This window comes from Lutra lutra, chromosome 2 (assembly GCF_902655055.1).
Source record: "Lutra lutra chromosome 2, mLutLut1.2, whole genome shotgun sequence".
Lineage (NCBI taxonomy): Eukaryota > Metazoa > Chordata > Mammalia > Carnivora > Mustelidae > Lutra > Lutra lutra.
In genome coordinates this window covers 99,696,620-99,717,188 of record NC_062279.1, presented here as the reverse complement: position 1 = coordinate 99,717,188, position 20,569 = coordinate 99,696,620, and the positions used below count along the sequence as shown (strand labels likewise).

At 34.5% G+C, this 20,569-nt stretch overlaps 1 protein-coding gene across 5 annotated transcripts in view; it reads right to left on the bottom strand.

The window, feature by feature from the left end:
- RAP1GDS1 (Rap1 GTPase-GDP dissociation stimulator 1) overlaps nt 1-20,569 on the bottom strand; it is a 155,101-nt gene that overhangs the window by 122,687 nt on the left and 11,845 nt on the right. For 3 of the 5 annotated variants that reach the window (XM_047718031.1, XM_047718030.1, XM_047718034.1), the window contains exon 2: nt 8,123-8,233. The exons of 1 other annotated variant lie outside the window; for it this stretch is intronic. In XM_047718031.1, coding sequence (XP_047573987.1) covers nt 8,123-8,233 — 111 coding nt within the window. The remainder of the gene's footprint in view (nt 1-8,122; nt 8,234-20,569) is intronic. One more of the 5 variants, XM_047718032.1, reaches the window with a different exon arrangement.

Below are 20,569 nucleotides of genomic sequence, written 5' to 3'. Positions count from 1 at the left end.
CCAGAATAGATCACATCCTGGGTCACAAATCAGGTCTCAACTGGTATCAAAAGACTGGGATCACTTCCTGCATATTTTCAGACCACAACGCTCTGACGCTAGAACTCAATCACAAGAGGAAATTCAGGAAGAACCCAAATACATGGAGACTAAACAGCATCCTTCTAAAGAATGAATGGGTCAACTAGGAAACTAAAGAAGAATTGAAAAAATTCATGGAAACAAATGATAATGAAAACACAACAGTTCAAAATCTGTGGGACACAACAAAGGCAGGCCTAAGAGGAAAATATATAGCGGTACAAGCCTTTCTCAAGAAACAAGAAAGGTCTCAAGTACACAACCTAACCCTACACCTAAAGGAGCTGGAGAAAGAACAAGAAAGAAACCCTAAACCCAGCAGGAGAAGAGAAATCATAAAGATCAGAGCAGAAATTAATGAAATAGAAACCAAAAAAACAATAGAACAAATCAACGAAACTAGGAGCTGGTTCTTTGAAAGAATTAATAAGATTGATAAACCCCTGGCCAGACTTATCAAAAAGAAAAGAGAAAGGACCCAAATACATAAAATCATGAATGAAAGAGGAGAGATCACAACTAGCACCAAGAAATACAGACAATTATAAGAACATACTATGAGCAAATCTACACCAACAAATTTGACAATCGGGAAGAAATGGATGCATTCCTAGAGACATATAAACTACCACAACTGAACCAGGAAAAAAACAGAAAACCTGAACATTCCCATAACTAGTAAGGAGATTGAAGCAGTCATCAAAAATCTCCAAACAAACAAGAGCCCAGGGCCAGACGGCTTCCCAGGGGAATTCTACCAAACATTTAAAGAAAATTAATTCCTATTCTCCTGAATCTGTGCCAAAAAATAGAAATAGAAGGAAAATTTCCAAACTCATTTTATGAGGCCAGCATCACCTTGATCCCAAAACCAGACAAGGATCCCATCAAAAAAGAGAATTACAGACCAATATCCTTGATGAACACAGATGCGAAAATTCTCACCAAAATACTAGCCAATAGGATCCAACAGTACATTTAAAGGATTATTCACCACAACGGAGTGGGATTTATTCCAGGGCTGCAAGGTTGGTTCAACATCCACAGATCAATCAATGTGATACAATACATTAATAAAAGAAAGAACAAGAACCACACGATACTCTCAATAGATGTTGAAAAAGCATTTGACAAAGCACAGCATCCTTTCCTGATCAAAACTCTTCAAAGAGTAGGGATAGAGGGTACATACCTCAATATTATTAAAGCCATCTATGAAAATTCCACCGCAAATATCATTCTCAATGGAGAAAAACTGAGAGCTCTTCCGCTAAGGTCAAGAACACGGTAGGGATGTCCATTATCAACACTGCTATTCAACATAGTACTAGAAGTCCTAGCCTCAGCAATCAGACAACAAAAAGAAATTAAAGGCATCCAAATTGGCAAAGAAGAAGTCAAACTATCACTCTTTGCAGATGATATGATACTACAAGTGGAAAACCCAAAAGACTCCACTCCAAAACTGCTAGAACTTATACAGGAATTCAGTAAAGTGTCAGGATATAAAATCAATGCACAGAAATTAGTTGCATTTCCTTACACCAACAAGACAGAAAAAAGAGAAATTAAGGAGTCCATCCCATTTACCATTGCACCCAAAACCAAAAGATACCTAGGAATAAACCTAACCAAAGAGGCAAAAAATCTATACTCAGAAAACTATAAAGTACTCATGAAAGAAATTGAGGAAGACACAAAGAAATGGAAAAATGTTCCATGCTCATGGATTGGAAGAACAAATATTGTGAAAATGTCTATGCTACCTAAAGTAATCTACATGTTTAATGTAATCCCAATCAAAATCCAATCTTTTTTTTTTTTTCAAGGAAATGGAACAAATAATCCTAACATTTATATGGAACCAGAAAAGACCTTGAATAGCCAGAGGAATATTGAAAAAGAAAGCCAAAGTTGGTGGCATAACAATTCCGGACTTCAAGCTCTATTACGAAGCTGTCATCATCAAAACAGTACGGTACTGGCACAAAAACAGACACATAGATCAACGGGACAGAATAGAGAGCCCAGAAATAGACCCTCAACTCTATGGTCAACTCATCTTCGACAAAGCAGGAAAGAATGTCCAATGGAAAAAAGACAGTCTCTTCAACAAATGGTGTTGTGAAAACTGGACAGCCACATGCAGAAAAATGAAACTGGACCATCTCCTTACACAACACATGAAAACAGACTCAAAATGGATGAAGGACCTCAATGTGAGAAAAGAAACCATAAAAATCCTTGAGGAGAACACAGGCAGCAACCTCTTCGACCTCAGCCACAGCACCTTCTTCCTAGGAACATCGCCAAAGGCAAGGGAAGCAAGGGCAAAACGAACTATTGGGACTTCATCAAGATCAAAAGCTTTTGCATAGCAAAGGAAACAGTTAACAAAACCAAGACAACTGACAGAATGGGAGAAGATATTTGCAAACGACATATCAGATAAAGAGCTAGTGTCCAAAATCTATAAAGAACTTAGCAAACTCAACACCCAAAGAACAAATAATTCAATCAAGAAATGGGCAGAGGACATGAACAGACATTTTTGCAAAGACATCCAGATGGCCAACAGACACATTAAAAAGTGCTCCACGTCGGGGCGCCTGAGTGGCTCAGTGGGTTAAAGCCTCTGCCTTCGGCTCAGGTCACGATCCCAAGGTCCTGGGATCGAGCCCGCATCGGGCTCTCTGCTTAGCAGGGAACCTGCTTCCTCCTCTCTCTCCTGCATGCCTCTCTGACTACTTGTGATCTCTGTCTATCAAATTAAAAAATAAATAAATAAATAACCAAAAAGTGCTCCACGTCACTTGGTATCAAGGAAATGCAAATCAAAACCACAATGAGATACCAGCTCACACCAGTCAGAATGACTAAATTTAACAAGTCAGGAAATTACAGATGCTGGAGAGGATGCAGCGAAAGGGGAACAGTTCTACACTATTTGTGGGAATGCAAGCTGGTGCAACCACTCTAAAAAACAGCATGGAGGTTCCTCAAGAAGTTGAAAATAGAGCTACCCTACTACCCAGCAATTGCACTACTGGGTATTTACCCTAAAGATACAAATGTAGTGATCCAAAGGGGAATGTGCACCTGAATGTTTATAGCAACAATGTCCACAACAGCCAAACTATGGAAAGAACCTAGTTGTCCAACAACAGATAAATGGATAAAGAAGATGTGGTATATATATACAATGGAACACTATGCAGCCATCAAAAGAATGAAATCTGGCCATTTGCGACGACATGGATGGAACTAGAGGATATTATGCTTAGTGAAATAAGTCAATCAGAGAAAGACAATTATCATATGATATCCCTGATTTGAGGAAGTTGAGAGGCAATGTGGGGGCTTTGAGGGTAAGAAAAGAATAAATGAAACAAGATGGGATTGGGAGAGAGACAAACCATAAGAGACTCTTAATCTCACAAAACAAACTAAGGTTTGCCGGGAGCGGAGTAGGGAGAGGGAGGTGGGGTTATGGACATTGGTGAAGGTATGTGCTATGGTGAATGCTGTTAAGTGTGTAAACCTGGCGATTCACAGACCTGTACCCCTGGGGCTAATAATATATTATATGTTAATTAAAAAATTTAAAAATTTAAAATAAAAAGAAATATATCGCTTCTATGGTGCATTTGATAACTTAGGGTAAAAAGTAAAACCAAGATATTACCATGAAAGAAGTAAAATAATTTATTGTTTCTACTAAAACAGCAGTAATCTTTCATGTCCAGTGATTTCAGATTTAACATGGCTATTGGAAAACAGTTGATAACAAGTTTCAAAGTCCCTTACTTAAAAGGAATAATTTGGGTCCCAAAAGTAAGTTAATTCAGAAATAATGAAGGCATAGAACAGACTAAAAGCAAATGACAACAGCAAGTTCTGTTAGAGAAGATTCACAAAGTAATCTACATTAGCGGCTTATATATATAATCTGGTATGTTTAGGATTATAGCTTCAGAAGGGAGCCAAAAATCAAAATAATGAATAAAAAAAAGAACAAAGGCTAAGGAATAACAAGTATTCAACAAGTGGATGAGTATGATATTAGGTTAGGAATGTGGACTAGAAACTAAATACTTTTTTCTTTAGAGTAAACTGGGTTGTTCTATAGAAAATAATTCTGTGACTCTTGGATGAAATAGGAACTGTCATTAAGCTAAAAATTAAACAAAGAGCACAAAGGTACATGAGACAATGAGACAGAGGAAAACAGCCTAATCCTTTAGGACAAGAATTTAAAGCTGTACTGGTGATCATGCTGGCATTGTTTTGTGGCTCACTCAGCAGTAGAACATGGTCCCCATGCTCTTACAATGGAATAGAATTTTTTATTATGAATGGACTGTTTTCTTGTCTTTGGGCATTTGATTTATGCTAGCAGTTTGCCTTACAAGGGGATTTAGATCTCATATTCTCTAATGATATTCCTGTCCTAATGTTTAGGGATAAAAATATGGCCTACTGTTTTAAATTTTCAAATAAGCATGAAATAGAGGAACCATACTACAATAAACATTTATAGAGAATCCTCTATTCTCTGAATCAAAAGAAGTAATAGTAAACAGAATCTTATTTCTTCAACAGTAGCTTTCAAATATTTACTAAAAACATTCTAAAACTGAGATCTAAAGTATTTATATGAATGAATGCTTCTATTATTTAGTTCAGAAATTTATACAAAACTTAAAGCAAAATATTTTCCATAAAACCCACTATTAAAACTGTCTCTTATCTCTTAAGATTCTGCCATATATATTTAATGTTACCCAAAAAAAATTTAAGAAAGAAGACCACTCTGAAGTCATATATCAATTTCAGATTATGATAATTTTTGAAGTGCAATTCAAATATACTAAATTTCCACGGTGTAAAAATTTTAAAAAGCATAATTTCTTTCCATTCAGATTTGTCCCTTCCAATGACAGGTTAGTAGACTGTAAAATAAAATTTTAAATTTAGATTTCTATTACACATATTACCATCTTATACTTGTACAGAATGGAGAAATCATTGTTTCTTGATCAGGTACAATTCTGTACAAGCAGTGATATTTTTAGCTAAAACACCTGACACTAAGAAAGAATTAAGACAATAGAAGGTCTCTGCAAAAAAAGCCAGTACAGATTCACTTAAGTTAAATGTTTTATAATTTTACCTTTAAGAGGATAAAAGTAGCAATGGATCAATCACTTCAAGGAAAATAAACACTAGTTTTTTAAAAATGTCAATAAAACATCTATAAGATAAGTCTGTAACTCAAGAAAAAAAGTTTACATATCATTCTCATCTTTAATAATATAATTTGAAAATATTTAAAAAAAACAAAAATTTAAGACACAATATTAAAACTATCTTTTGGAAACAATTTCACAGCCTATAAACTCAGCAAAAAGCTACACTTCACTCAGAATGTAATTTTTTATTTTGTAGACTAAGAGTTCAATTCCAAACTCTAGGCTCTATCAGAGTAAAGCAAGTAATGTCATAGTGTCTGTTTCCTTTTCCTTTACATGGAGATGAGAATATCTCTTCATGGGACGAAAGGAAAGTTTTATTTAGATAACAGATAAAGCCCCAAGTCCAATGCTGAGTACATAATAAGCATTCAGTCAATGACAGATAATCATTCTTCAGTTAAACACTAGACATCTGCATGAACTCCCTCTTCCCGTGTCAAATTCTTTTGTCAATAGTCTTAGATATGAGGACACATGAATTTTTTTTAGATTCTTTTTTTTCTTTTTCTTTTTTAAAGATTTTATTTATTTATTTGACAGAAAGAGAGGGAGAGATCACAAGTAGGCAGAGAGGCAGGTAGAAGAGGGGGGGGAAAGCAGGCTCCCTGCTGAGCAGAGAGCCCAATGCGGGGCTTGATCCCAGGACTCTGGGACCATAACCTGAGCTGAAGGCAGAGGCTTAACCCACTGAGCCACCCAGGCACCCCAAATTTTGTTAGATTCTTAAAAAGACATATTCCTTTTGCTCCCTTCTTGGGGAGTCAAAAGTTAAATTCGTAGAGTTTGTTGTTTTTATTGACATCTTGTGGCTATTGGCCTTAACACTTTATAATATACAATTTCAAGGCTATTTTCGATAAATAGTTTCAATGAGTAAGTCTGCAATAGATCTGAAATTTAACCCAACAATTATATACTTCTCACTATTTCTTAAATCTATTCTTTAAAAAGTTATAAACTTTGGCTTCCTTTTTTCATTTTTTTTCTTCAACTTCAGTTCTCTATCAGTCTTTCCAGAGAGGGCTAAGCAACCCTCTACATATAACCAAGAACACTGCCTCCATATCCTTCAGTTTCTGAACAAATGGTCCATTAAGAAAATTATTTTTTCTAACACAGAGAAAAATAACAGGCCACTAAAAACAAAAGAAGAGTATAACAAAACAACTCTTCAAAAAAAGATAAACTTGAGATATTCAATTTACTTAGACCAATTACATCATGTAAATCTGCCTATATGGGCATATAAAACTCAGGTCATCACTTGATTCTTTCTAGTCTTCTAGACCATGCTATACATAAGAATTTTCTGTGATCATAGAAATCAAAAGATTTCAAAAGAACTTTCTGTGATCATCGCTTAATATCTGTGATCCCCCAAAAGGTAGTTACTAGCCAAGTGTGGCTACTGAAAATAAGACTAAGGTACTTACTTTTAAATTAAATTAAATGATTAAATTTAAATAGCCACATTTATCTACTACAATGGACAGCACAGCCTTAGACACTCTCCTTTTCTTTCTCTTTACCGGATGCTCTTATTTAAATCCTTGTTTCAGGGAGGGGGTTGGGAGAGGGGGGTGGGGTTATGGATATTGGGGAGGGTATGTGCTATGGTGAGTGCTGTGAAGTGTGTAAACCTGGCGATTCGCAGACCTGTACCCCTGGGGATAAAAATATATGTTTATAAAAAATAAAAAAAAATTATAAAAAAAATAAATAAATCCTTGTTTCAAACCCCTTCTCTGTCATATCTAAGATTGAACAGCTTGACAGAGTTACAATCTCAAAAGCAAAGAGAATTATTGAAAAAGACTTTTCCAAGCTAGTTTTAAAATGTACTTTTTGACGAAGAGTACCACATTCAATTATTTTAGATTTTCTAAGCACAGTTCACTGAGAAATAAAAAATAAAATAAAAGAGAAATAACACACACATCTGAGTGCTTGAAATTAAAACTCTAACAATACATACTATCTCCTAAATTCTCTGTCAGCTATATAACTAATCCCAGAATAAGATAATGGTATGATTAAAAACAAGTACAGCACAAACCATAGCACAACAAAACAGAACTAAGGAAACAGATAAAAATCATTGTTACCCCCATCTATTCTCTGTAATAATAGAAATATTAATGAATGGAAACATGATGGATCAAATGCAACAATACAATGTGTTAGCCAATGAAGAGTTGTATTATTTTTATCATGAGTATTATTTACCACATATCAAGTCCTAGCTCAATTTTAAGGGATTTTTGAATGACTGCTTATGGTTCTTTCCAATTAAATCTGAGCATAAGCATTACTTTATTTACTTTTCATAAACATTACTTAAGTAGAACTATTAAAAAGGTGACCATAAGCTCTCAGAAAAAGATTTTAGGTATTTTAAGTTCCCCTTTGTTTTTCCTCCCCAGTCTCCCCACATACACACACACTCATCTCTTTCAAGCAAATGTAGGTGTTTAGAAGGAAAACAACTATGGTGCTTATCTGTTAGGAATGAAAGAATGGCCTCTCTCTGGGGCTGGTATTAATGTCATTACCACCAGTCAATTCCTCCTTTCTTCTGCCTATCAACTTGGCTTTTATTACCTTGGGGGTGGGGAGGTGGGGAGGGGGGGTGGGAGGGTGGAGCATGTAAAACAACTTCAGTATTCTGGGGATTCAAAAGAATGCAAGTTATGTGAATACAAGTTATGTGCTAAACTACATACCAATTTCTGAATGACTACTGATTTAATTTTTTTGTTTGGCATTTAAAACATAATGAAACTTACTATTCTGAGCCAGCGCTTGAAGCAGACAATCCAAGCATCCTTCTAAACTATCCTCAGTTCTGTCAACAGCTGTTATCTTCAACTTCTTCAAGGTATCACTGAGATTATCTGCTTATAGAAAAAAAGAGAAATCAGAACTCTCACTAACATATGATCCTCACGTTTCATGACCGTTACCACTAACAGGCATTATTGTGAATAACTTCCACAAACATTACAAAATGGCAATGGACTGTACCATTACAAATTTTTAAAATAAAATGTATCCACATTTAACTCAGATATTAAATATTCATTCTGTATATGTGAGATACCAGGGATATTCAGGAATATTACAGATTGTCACAGAACATCTTCTTCAGGATTCTTATACCATATTTAGCCTGTTCAGGAAACCAGCCATGATTAATTGAAAAAAAAAACTAAATGTCCCCAAAAGATTACATTGCTTTGCAAATAATATTTTGTTTCATTTTTGGCTTCCTCTGCTGTATTTCAAAGACATAAAATGAAAATGAAGGTTTAGAAAAGTTTCAAAATAATATGACTTAAAATAATAGAAAGCTGATAAATAAAACCTACTCTAACACTGCCATTTGAAAAACACTTCAAATCAAAATACTGCTATAAACTAAAACATGTACATTTTGGATTATAAGGCCATGCTCTAATCCTAATTGTATGTGGATTCCCCCACACATACATTGTCAAAACTTCTTTACATTAAAAATTCAGATCCCCACAGTTATCCAATGTAAATTTTATTTACTTCAATTATTTCTATTGACATTTAAATACTAAAAATTAAAACTGAGACTTTTTAAGATTCATTTTAGTAATTCATTTAACCCTAAGTTATAAAATTATTTAACAGTAATATTTAAAAATATATATATTTCAGAAATAAAAAACTCATTAAAAATAGTATTGTTCTACCTTTTTACAAGTCTCCATAATGTCTGCCTTTACAGAAAGTAACTGGTTTTCACATCTGCTTCTGTACTCAAATCTTCTATAATTTGTTGTTTGGGTTAAGCAGATGAAGAAAATTCAGCCTTAAGCAGCCTTAAAACATGTGAGGCTGCTTAAAAACAGCCTCACATGTTTTACACACATAGTTGAAAAACAGCAGGGTATTTTAATAGCCTTTTCAGATAATTGTGGATATTCTTTGACACCACACCAAAACTGGACAAGTGGTAGTTTTTTAAAGGTTGGTTGCCATAAGAAATCTGAAACAATATTAATAAATGCTTCCAACTCACATTCATATCCACTGATCTACACTTTGAATCTTTCATGCATGTAAGATATTTATCATCAAAGCACTGGTCATCAAAAAAATTAGGTCATGGAGTTATGCATATTTTCCAAATACTGACATATTTCATTATACTATTTCAAAATAAAATATTTGCTAGTATCATCACTAATCTTATTAAAAGACTCTTTTTTTTTTTAAAGATTTTATTTATTTATTTGACAGACAGAGATCACAAGTAGACAGAGAGGCAGGCAGAGAGAGAGAAGCAGGCTCCCTGCTGAGCAGAGAGCCCGATGCGGGACTCGATCCCAAGACCCTGAGATCATGACCTGAGCCGAAGGCAGCGGCTTAACCCACTGAGCCACCCAGGCGCCCCATTATTAAAAGACTCTTTGTAAGTCCTGGAGAAATATCAAGCTGAAGGCATGCAAGTTTCCCAAAATTCTAATTTTCTCTTACAAACTTCAGCAACAAACACTGTCAGCTGTTTTCCTTAAATGATATATTAGCCTCATTCACTTGTGAGAAAATATCTGCCAAATATGAAAAACCAGTTTTGTCTGTTCTTTCAAATAAAAAATGACTTTCCATGAAAAAAAAAAGTACCTTGGTCAGCTCATAAACAACTGCTCAAATGTTTCTCTTCAAAACATGAGACTTTGCAATGCCACAAGTGTTTTATGTGTACCTCCCATTTCATGCAAAGAATATTTTTTAAATGTGTATACAGATATTGAGGGTTTTTCTTTTTTAATTTTTTTCCCTGCTTCATAATGGGCATTCTTAAGCTGATATTTTTTCTTCTTCATGTTACAGTGAATGTTACTAATACAATTCAGTACTACTACTGCTCTGATTCACACATTTTAAAGCATCCTCAGTTTTTCACCCATAATTGCTTTTGTACCATAATTAGGGCAAATGCAGGCCGTATTGACCTCATAGACACCCTAGTGGGATACCAAGGACCTCTAGCATTGCTGCTGCAGTTAGAATTTCAGGCATTTTCTTACTTCAAAGTAAGGTATACATCGTAATAGACTTCTGTACATTTCCAGGTCAAAACAATTCTACAAATATGATGAAATCCCCTATTGTAAAATGAAAGATAATTACTTTCCATGCCAACCCAAGAAAAAGTAGACTTAAAATTTTACACAATATAATAATAACATGTTCTAGGGACACCTCGTACAACCTGACTGTTCCAGTAAACCTAAACCTATAATTTATTAAAAATCCCAGATTATCTTTCATATCCAAGTTTAATATTTACTTTCTTAAGAGGGGCTAAGCAGTTTTGAGAAACTGATTTGAAAAAGTATATTTGTATGTATCTCTTCTGTAAGCTAAAAAAATGATGTAGGGCATCATATTTCAGATATTCTTGTTCAAACTTACTAAGTTCATATTAAGTTAATTTTCCTGAAATAAAGTATGAATAATGTACAGTATCTAAGTTCATATTATTAAAATTAATAAATGTAATTATCCCAACACTGAGGAAAAAAATAAGACTTACGTTAGTCAAATTACAGCAATCCCTCAAAACTATCAGTCAACAAGAAATAAAAGGCAGTTAAGACTCATTTAGTACTACTGATGTTGGCATCTGAGTCTTTTTAAATTATTTCCTTCCCTTCATCTCATCCCCAAAGCTCCTTACTTGACATCCCCTTCTGATGGGAGTCTCAGTATGGCTTATACGAGTCCAGAGACCATCCTTGTCCATTTTATCTAAGTCTCCTCTGCCTTAACCCCTCAGGATCATTTTCAATCACTGTATCCATCCTTCACAGCACTATTCACAAGTTTTAATTATATTTTTTGTTTAACTGTTAATATACACTCCCCCACTATATCTTATGGGACATCAACTTAATTATAGCCATTGCACAGTGCCCAGTAAATATAAGGACTGAGTTCGTTCTTTGCACAAAGCTGTCTAGTTACCATCCTTTGTATCACACATTTAAGAGCCAAAGTGGGCCAATAGCAAAGGCAAATTAATTGTGACCTGTTAAGCACCTACTACATACTCCATATAATTTAAAATATAAATAGAGTGTCTTTCATTTTAAGATACAAAAAAAAATCACTGAAGACAATTGAAGCATTTAAGAATATAAAATATGTAACTAAAAACTACATAGATCATCCCACTTTTAAAAGATTTTTTATGTCAGTAAAAAAGCATTCAGCCTCTCCATGGGAATAATTACATGCCTATTAATGATGTGAGATCTTCTCAGGGAAGTTCATTAAATTCTACATCCAGAGACAACCAAAGCTGTCAAACAGAATTACTACAAATCTATTATGATTTTAAGCATTTTAAATGAATGAACAGGTTAATACTGAAAGAAACATTAATCAGTTTATAAAATAAAATGCTAGAATGTTTCATATCTTTATTAGAATGCTGATTACATGAATATATAATACATTTTCCAAAGTTCATCAAACTGACCATTTAAAATCTGTGCAGGGAATTAGGAACAGAGGGTATTATTTCTGGACTCCCTCAAACTATGACAGTACATCTCAGCAGTGAATTCTTACCATTAAGACACTGAAATTGTTCTAATGGAAAATCTCTCAGCTTCTGGTCGGTGGCAGGGGTGAAGGGGAGGCAGTAAGTCAAGAATGATAATTTTCATGGGAGGTTCTACTACTAAGAAGTATTAATAATCAAAATAAATTTTTTCTTAGAAGAATTTCTTTCCTATATGACAGCATATGACAAGACTAGCTTGTCTTATGAAAGAAAATGCAACATTTTCAGAGTTAGGCAAAGTTGACTTTGTCATTAATTCTGCATCGCCTACTTCTAACCATTTCTTCGCTCTTAAAACCACAACCTAACCAAGCCTTCTTAAACTCTATCAAAATTACTCTCGCCAAGGTCTTAAATGATATCTTGACAAATCCAAATGATTTTTCTCAATCCTCTTATCCAATATCTTTGTAGCAACAGACTCTTTTCTTTTTTGGTACACTTTCTACTGACTTCAGAACACCAGTCTGAACATTTGTTCTCAGGCTTCTTCTTCTTTCTCTACCCCTTCGATGTTAGCGTGACCTCCGTTTTACCTTTTCTGTATTTCTCATTTTGCTAATTTTATAGTCCTAGGTTCATAAAAGTCTTAGCTTATTTCTACTGTTAGATGGGAAATTCTTGTAGAACAGTAACTTCTAAGATATACACACTGCCCTCTATAGTGGAAATTTACCAAATCCTGAAAATCTACCTTACTTTCTGAATTACTTACATCTTTTATTGTAAATTATGGTACAAACTGCCATGATTAATATTTTTATTAGGATGGGTATACTAAAAACAATGACATTTCATTATGTTTTTTTTCTCATTCTAATTATTTCCGAAATCAGATAAACACTTTACAAGCAGCCACCATTCATTCTCTCTCTTTTTTTTTTAAACTAACATATACATACATATAATGTATTATTTGTTTCAGGGGTACAGGTCTGTGAATCATCAGTCTTATACAATTCACAGTGCTCAGCACAGCCCATACCCTCCCCAATGTCCCTCACCCTATCAGGTTTTTGGGGTTTTTTTAAGACTTTATTTATTTATTTGACAGACAGAGATCACAAGTAGGCAGAGAGGCAGGCAGAGAGGGGGAAGCAGGCTTCCCGCCAAACAGAGAGCCCGATGTGGGGCTCAATCCCAGGACCCCGGGATCATGACCTGAGCGGAAGGCAGTGGCTTTAACCCACTGAGCTACCCAGGTGCCCCTCCCACCATGTTTTATTAGGCTAGTATGTTTTGAAAAAAAAAAAAAAATAATACACAGATTTTAGTGGTAACTATCCTTATTAAGAGTACTGACTGACATTTTTTATTAGCCAAACAGGTAAAATTTACCATAAAGCAACAGTGAAACTGTTTAAACTGTTTAAACATGTGTATTTCTTTTCTGGCAGCAAATATATCCTTAAGGGAAAATTAAATAAACCACAGGGAAATGTTATTTGCTAGACAAAATTCTCTGTTAAGCTATCTTTCATTGAGATGAAAAGAAAAACTCAGTAAACATTTATTCATCAGGTAGTTACCACTGTGATGAGTTTTAATAGCAATTTATTTCTTACTGAAACAATGCATCTTTCAGGTTTTATAACTGTTCCAATTATTACAGTTACATAACAAACTACCTCAAACTTAATGGCATAAAGCAAAACCCATTTCATTGTACTCACAGATTCTGTGAAACAGGAATTCACAAAGGGCACATTGAGGAGGGTTTTTCTGTTCCACAAGGTTTGGGGCCTCAATGTAAAGTTTCAAAGGATAGGGGTGTATATCCAAGAGTGACTACATAGCAGGGGCTGGCATCATCTGAGTCATCTGATGGTTCTGGTAATTGGCCTCAAAGGACTTGAAGGTTATGAATGCCAACCTGACACCTGAGGCCCCTCCACATGGCATGGCTTCCTCACAGAATGGTAACTGCAGGGTCAGACTTTTCCAAAGCTCCAAGCAGGCCGGTATTCCCACAAACAAGGTGAACGCAACACTGTGTTTTACTACCAAATCTAGGAAATGACATAGCACTTCTGGTGCATTCTATTGGTTACAAATGAGTCACAAGCATGCCCATATTCAGCAGTAAGAGAACTCCCCAACTCTCAATGGGGAATGGCAAGTTCTAGATATATTTATGGGGGGCAAGATGTATTGTTGTGGCCATCTTTGGAAAACATAATCTACTATAATAATATTTACTAAACTGATTTGGTTAAAATAATACAACCAACAGCATTAAATCCTTTGAATGTTTTACCACTGAACACAAGGTACAGTTTCCCCCAAAATGACTGTATGCTCAGCTCTGGAAACAGAAATTAAAATTTATATGGTTATTATCTTATTAATATTTATGAAATAGGATTATTATTACTATCTATATCTTAGTGGATAAGAAAGTTCAATTTGAAAGCTAAAAAACTTGCTTAGAAAGGTAGTGCCAAAGGTGAGATAAATCCAGACATGTGTGTCTTCAACACCTAGGTTCTTTCCACTGAACAGGCAGTCCACATATTACCATGTTAAATGAAATTCATGCAGATTTCATGAAAATCAGAGCTGTGCAAAGTGAAGTCTACCTAATTCTTGCTTTAGAGAGATGTAAACCCTTCAAGAATGAATTTATAACCCAACCATGTTACATAGTTGAGTTGTACTAGCTAACTGCCTATGTATGTGAATGTGTACAGCAAAATAAAGAATAGGGTTGGTTGGGAAGGGAGGGGAATCACAATGAAATGTAGCAGGGGCAGCCTCTGCCCTTGTATCTCAAGGGTAGTAACAATGCTGGATACATACTCTAGCTTCCATTAAATGTTTAAATAGATAAATAAGTTCTAAGAACTACTTTCTTGATCATTTTAAGTAATGAGCACCTGTATATTCCTGAGAAGGTATACTAGGGCTGAAATGGTACATACGATGTTTTCTCTTGCTGAAATTCTTAGGGCTCTTGTTTTTTTCTTTCAAGAATCCAAATTACACCCTTATGTTTCTATTAGTCATTTCTTTAATGTTATCTTCCAGTTAGAGGTTCTAAGCTTTTCAAAAGCAGAAACTGTCACCACTTGCATTACTTGCCACTTTTTGTAATGCATAATATGATAGTCCTATGTTTCTTGTTTCTGATCTGACCAATGATGTTTTATACAAACCATATAGAACCAGAAATGTGACAGTTATTGTTTCTTGGAGCTTCACACCACTCTTGCCAAAAATGCATTCTTACAACCAAAGCAAATTAAGTTAGTCAGCTCCAATCCTATCTTTATTGTAATTGGTTTTGTTTTTGAAGACAATTATATAATTTTAAAAATAAACTAACATTTCTATTTCTGTAAAACAAATATATCAATGTAAATTGTTTTGTTATTTTTTTAAGATTTTATTTATTTGAGAAAGAGAGAGCACAAGTAGGGAGGAGGGGAAAAGGGAGAGGGAGAGGTAGGCTCCCCACTGAGCAGGGGACCCCGGGATCATGACCTGAGCCAAAGGCAGCCCCTTACCCAACTGAGCCACCCATGTGCCTCTAAGTTTTGTTTGGTTATAATGACCAGTCTCATCTCTTATAATGGAGTTACTTGAGGAATCTTCAAAATGGAATATTTTTCAAAAGAACTAAAGGAAATAATTTTTATTTTTTGATCAATTTCTTGTTAAAAACAATCTCAGATGGTGTTAGTTCACAGTTTTGAAAGATTTTTTTGTTAAAGTTCCATGATTCCTAGTTGTTGTTTTTCTGACTATAAAAATGAACCCCCCACCCATAAGTTAGGAGAACTTACTAGTTATTTGAAATTATTTTATATAATTTTATGTAATTCTTTTCTACATAATTTATAATTTAACTTGTTTTATATTCTTTAAAATTATAGAATTCTACGTAATTTATTTTATATAATTCGTTTAAATAACTTTATATAATCCTTGTATGTTAGAAAATGCTTTCTAATATACACAAGAAAATAATGCTTTCTACAAACAATCTAGCAGCCCTATTGCACTTTGATGACTCTTTAAAAATGCCATACCATCATTTTGCCTAGAAAGGCACCATCACACCCCCCACCAAAAAAAAAAAAAAAAAACAGGGGGAAAAATACAATGATCTGGGTTTGGGAGGTGGTCAGTCTTATTAAATAAGTGAGTGTGAAGGTTTGCACATTATAATTTCTATTAGTTCTCTATGAAATTAGTTCTCTATGAAAAGGGGCTCTTTTCCCCCCTTCCATTTTTAATCGAAATTATTTGGTTTTTATTCAATAATAATGATAGTATTTTAAGAATACAGATGAAATAGGGATTTAAAAGAGCTTAAGTAACTTGCCAAAGGCTATACTACAGAATGAATTTAAGAGGAGAGATTCTATCCTCTATCTCTTCAATTTCGTTTTTTTTTTTAAACTTTATTTATTTATTTGACAGACAAAGATCGCAAGTAGGTGGGGGGGTGGACGCTCCCTGCTGAGCAGGGAGCCCAATGCAGGGCCCAATCCCAGGACCCTGAGATCATGACCTGAGCCAAAAGCAGAGGCTTAACCCACTGAGCCACCCAGATGCCCCTCTCTTCAATTTCTTCTATCATTCTGATCAATCACAGATTTGGTTTAATTATGATTGATGAGAATATATGTATCACAGATATTGGCTTTGCTCTTGACTACTTACATGACAATTTTTGCAGTAATTAATTTTAAACTAAATTTACTAACTTTGAAAAAGTGATGTAAGTTCCATTTTACCACAATTTTGAACACAATTATAGCTTTTGAATTACTAAAGACTTAACAGAAATCTCAGAGATTGCAAATTCAAATATTTGTAAGAGCCATATGCCACATTAACAAAAGCTAAACATCAGATGATCATCTCAGTAGATGCAGAAAAAGCATTTGTCAAAATTCGACATCCATTCATGATAAAAACTCTCAACAAAGTGGAGTTACAGAGAACATAACCACCTGCATTATTTAACATAATATGGCCATATAGGGGGATGCCTAGGTAGCTCAGTTGGTTGAGTGTCTGACTCTGGATCTCAGTTCAGGTCTTGATCTCACAGTTGTGCATTCAAGCTCCACAATGGGCTCTACCCACTTAAATTAAAAAAAAAAAAAAAAAAAAGAGGCCATATATGAAAACCTAGTTAACATCATACCCCATGGTGAAAAATTGAGAGCTGAGAGCTTTCCCTCTAAACTTAGGACAAGACAAGTATCAATACATACTTGCCACTTTTATTCAACATAGTACTGGGAGTCCTAGCCACAGTAACCAGACAAGAAAAAAAGAAACAGCATCCATTTTGGTAAGGGAGAAATTAAACTGTCAGTATTCACAGATGATATACTATATGTAAAAAACCTTAAAGACCCAAAAAATTAATAAAATAAATGAAAAGAATAAATGAAAAAATGAAATTAAAAAATGAATAGAAAAAATAAATGAATAAACAGAAGTAATAAATGAATAAGTTGCAAAACACAAAATTAATACCCAGAAACTTGTACATTTCTATACACTAGTAAGGAAGCTGCAGAAAAAGAAATTTAGAAAACAATTCCATTTACACTTGCACCAAAAACAACAAAATACTTAGGAAGAAACTTGATCATGGAAGTGAAAGATCTGTACTCTAGAAACTATAAAGCACGGATAGAATAAATTGAAGAAGACATAAACAAATGGAAAGATAATCCATGCTCATGGATTGGAAGAATTAATATTGCTAAAGTATCCATACTACCCAAAGCAATCTACGGATTCAGTGCAACCCCTATTAAAATACCATCAGCATTTTTTATAGAACTAGAACAAATAATCCTAAATTAGTATGGAATAGAAGACTGAATAGCCAAAATAATCTTCAGAAAGAACAAAGCTGGAGGTATCATAATTCCAGATTTCAAGATACACTACAAAGTTGCACAAAACAAAACAGTGTGGCACTAGCATAAAAATAGATCAATGGAAAAGAATAGAAAGCCCAGAAATAAACCCACAATATGATCAGTTAATATCATATGTTATATATTATTATATATTATATAGTCAATCTATGACAAAAAAGGAAAGAACATACAATGAGGAAAAAACAGTCTTTTCAAGAAATAGTGCTAGGAAAACTGAAGAGCTACATGCAAAAGAATGAAACTAGGGCACCCTTCTAACACCATACACAAAAATAAACTCAAAATTGATTAAAAACCTAAATATGAGACCTGAAACCATGAAAGCTCTAGAAGATCATGAGGAATATATCTTTGATATTGACCACAGCAACATTTTTCTAGATACCTCACCTAAGGCAAGGGTAACAAAAGCAAAAATAAACAATTGGAACTACATCAAAATAAAAAGCTTTTACACAGTGAAGGAAACCATCAACAAAACAAAAAGATAACCTACTAAATGGTAGAAAATACTTGTAAATGATATGTAAGGATTTAATATCCAAAATATACAAAGAACTTATACAACTCAACAACAAAAAACAAATAATCCAATTAAAAACTGGGCAGAAGAAATACACATTTCTCCAAAGATGGCCAATAGACCCGTGAAAATATGCTCAACATCACTAACCATTAGGGAAATGCAAATCGAAACCACAATGAAATATCACCTTATCTGTCAGAAAAGCTAAAATAAAAATCACAAGAAATAATGAGTGTTGGCAAGGATGTGGAGAAAAAAGAACCCCTGTGCCGTACTGGCAGGAATATAAATTGGGACAGCCACTATGGACTACAGTATGGAGGTACCTCAAAAAATTTAAAAATAGAAATATCATAAAATCCAATAATTCCACTACTGGGTATTTACCCAATGAACACAAAAATGTTATTTTTGAAAAGATATACACACCCCTATGTTTACTGCAGTATTTACAAGTCAAGATATGGAAGCAACCTAAATGTTCATGGATAGATGAATGCATAGGGAAGATGTGGTATGTGTACATACACACACATACACACATACACACACACACACAACACACACACGAGTATCATGCAGCCATAAAAAAGAAAAAGAGGAGATCTTGCCATTTGTGACCACATGGACGGACCTAGAGGGTATTATGCCAAGTGAGTTAAATCAGACGGAGAAAGACAAATACAGTATGATTTCACTCATACATGCAATCTAAAAAAAAATAAAACAGATAAACAAAAAGCAGACTCAGACCTATTAATACAGAAAACAAAATGACAGTTGCTAGATGAAAGGGGTATCGGAAAAAATGGGTAAAGGGGAGTGGAAGATAGAGGCTTCCAGTTATGGGATGAATAAATCATGGGAATAAAAAGCACAGAATAGGGAATATAGACAGTGATATCGTAAATAGCATTGTACGGTGACAGATGGTAGCTACACTTGTGATGAGCAGAGCATAACATGTAAAGAAGCTGAATCACTATGTTCTATACCTGAAACTAATATAATATCATGTGTCAATTATACTCAAATAAAAAAACCTAAAGTAGAAAATAAAAATAAACAGATAAATAACCCAGAGTGAAGTCTGTAGGATTTAAGGTAATAGGAAAAAATATGGAACTGGGGACCTCATACCCTGCCTAAGAACAATTATCATTAACTGTCACCAATAGGAAGGCAGGCTTGGGGATCCTTAATTTTAATTTTTTCAAGAAAATGTCACAAAATAGATTTCTGTCAGAAATTTCCTGGTACTTAAATGTTGACAACTAATTTCAATTTCTAAAACTTCCCTAACAAAATCCATCTGTAAAGTATATTTGGCCCACTGGCTGCTGGTTTGCAAGCCCTATTATAAACATGCCTATAATCACTACAGCATAATGCTGTTAAATAAGAAGACTGACCTAAGTCTGTTAGACATGAACAAACAAGTATTAATGAATGCCAACAAGAAATATGAACACTGAGTGACTAAAATTATATTACTGAATGTGTTATAGGAGTCCCAGAAGTGAGAGATGTCCAGAGAAATTGAGAGGTTGGTAAGAGAGGTTGGTAGTCTTCATGAAACAGATTATGGAGAATGAATAAGAAGAGAGGAAAAAAGAAGTTATTCTAGAAGGAGGAATAACATGAACAAAGGTATACTGACTGGTGTTGTCATTGATGAAGTGTATTTCAGGGTCAGTGATTGTCAAAGGAAGATGTATTTCAGAGAGAGAGAGAGAAATAAAAGAAAGGTAACAGAATTCTATAGATTTTGAAAGCTAAGAAGAGTTTGATTTTTTTTTTTGAAGATTTTATTTATTTGACAGAGACAGACACAGTGAGAAAGGGAACACAAGCAGGCTTCCCGCTGACCAAGGAGCCTGATGTGGGGCTTGACCCAAGATCCCGGGATCATGACCCGAGCTGAAGGCAGACCCAAGCCAAAGGCAGACGCCTAACGACTGAGCCACCCAGGCACCCTGCTAAGAGTTTAAACTTAACATGACAGGCAGTTGAAGCAGTATTAGATTATTAAGGAGAATGATATAATAGATGCAGTATCTTTTTAAGAGGATTAATCTGGTTGAGGCATATAGAAAAAAAAGAGCAAAGAGTCTAGTATTAGGGAGGCCAACAGTATAGGAATGAGGAGATGAGGGCCTAGACTCTAGTAGGAAAAATGTTAGAAAAA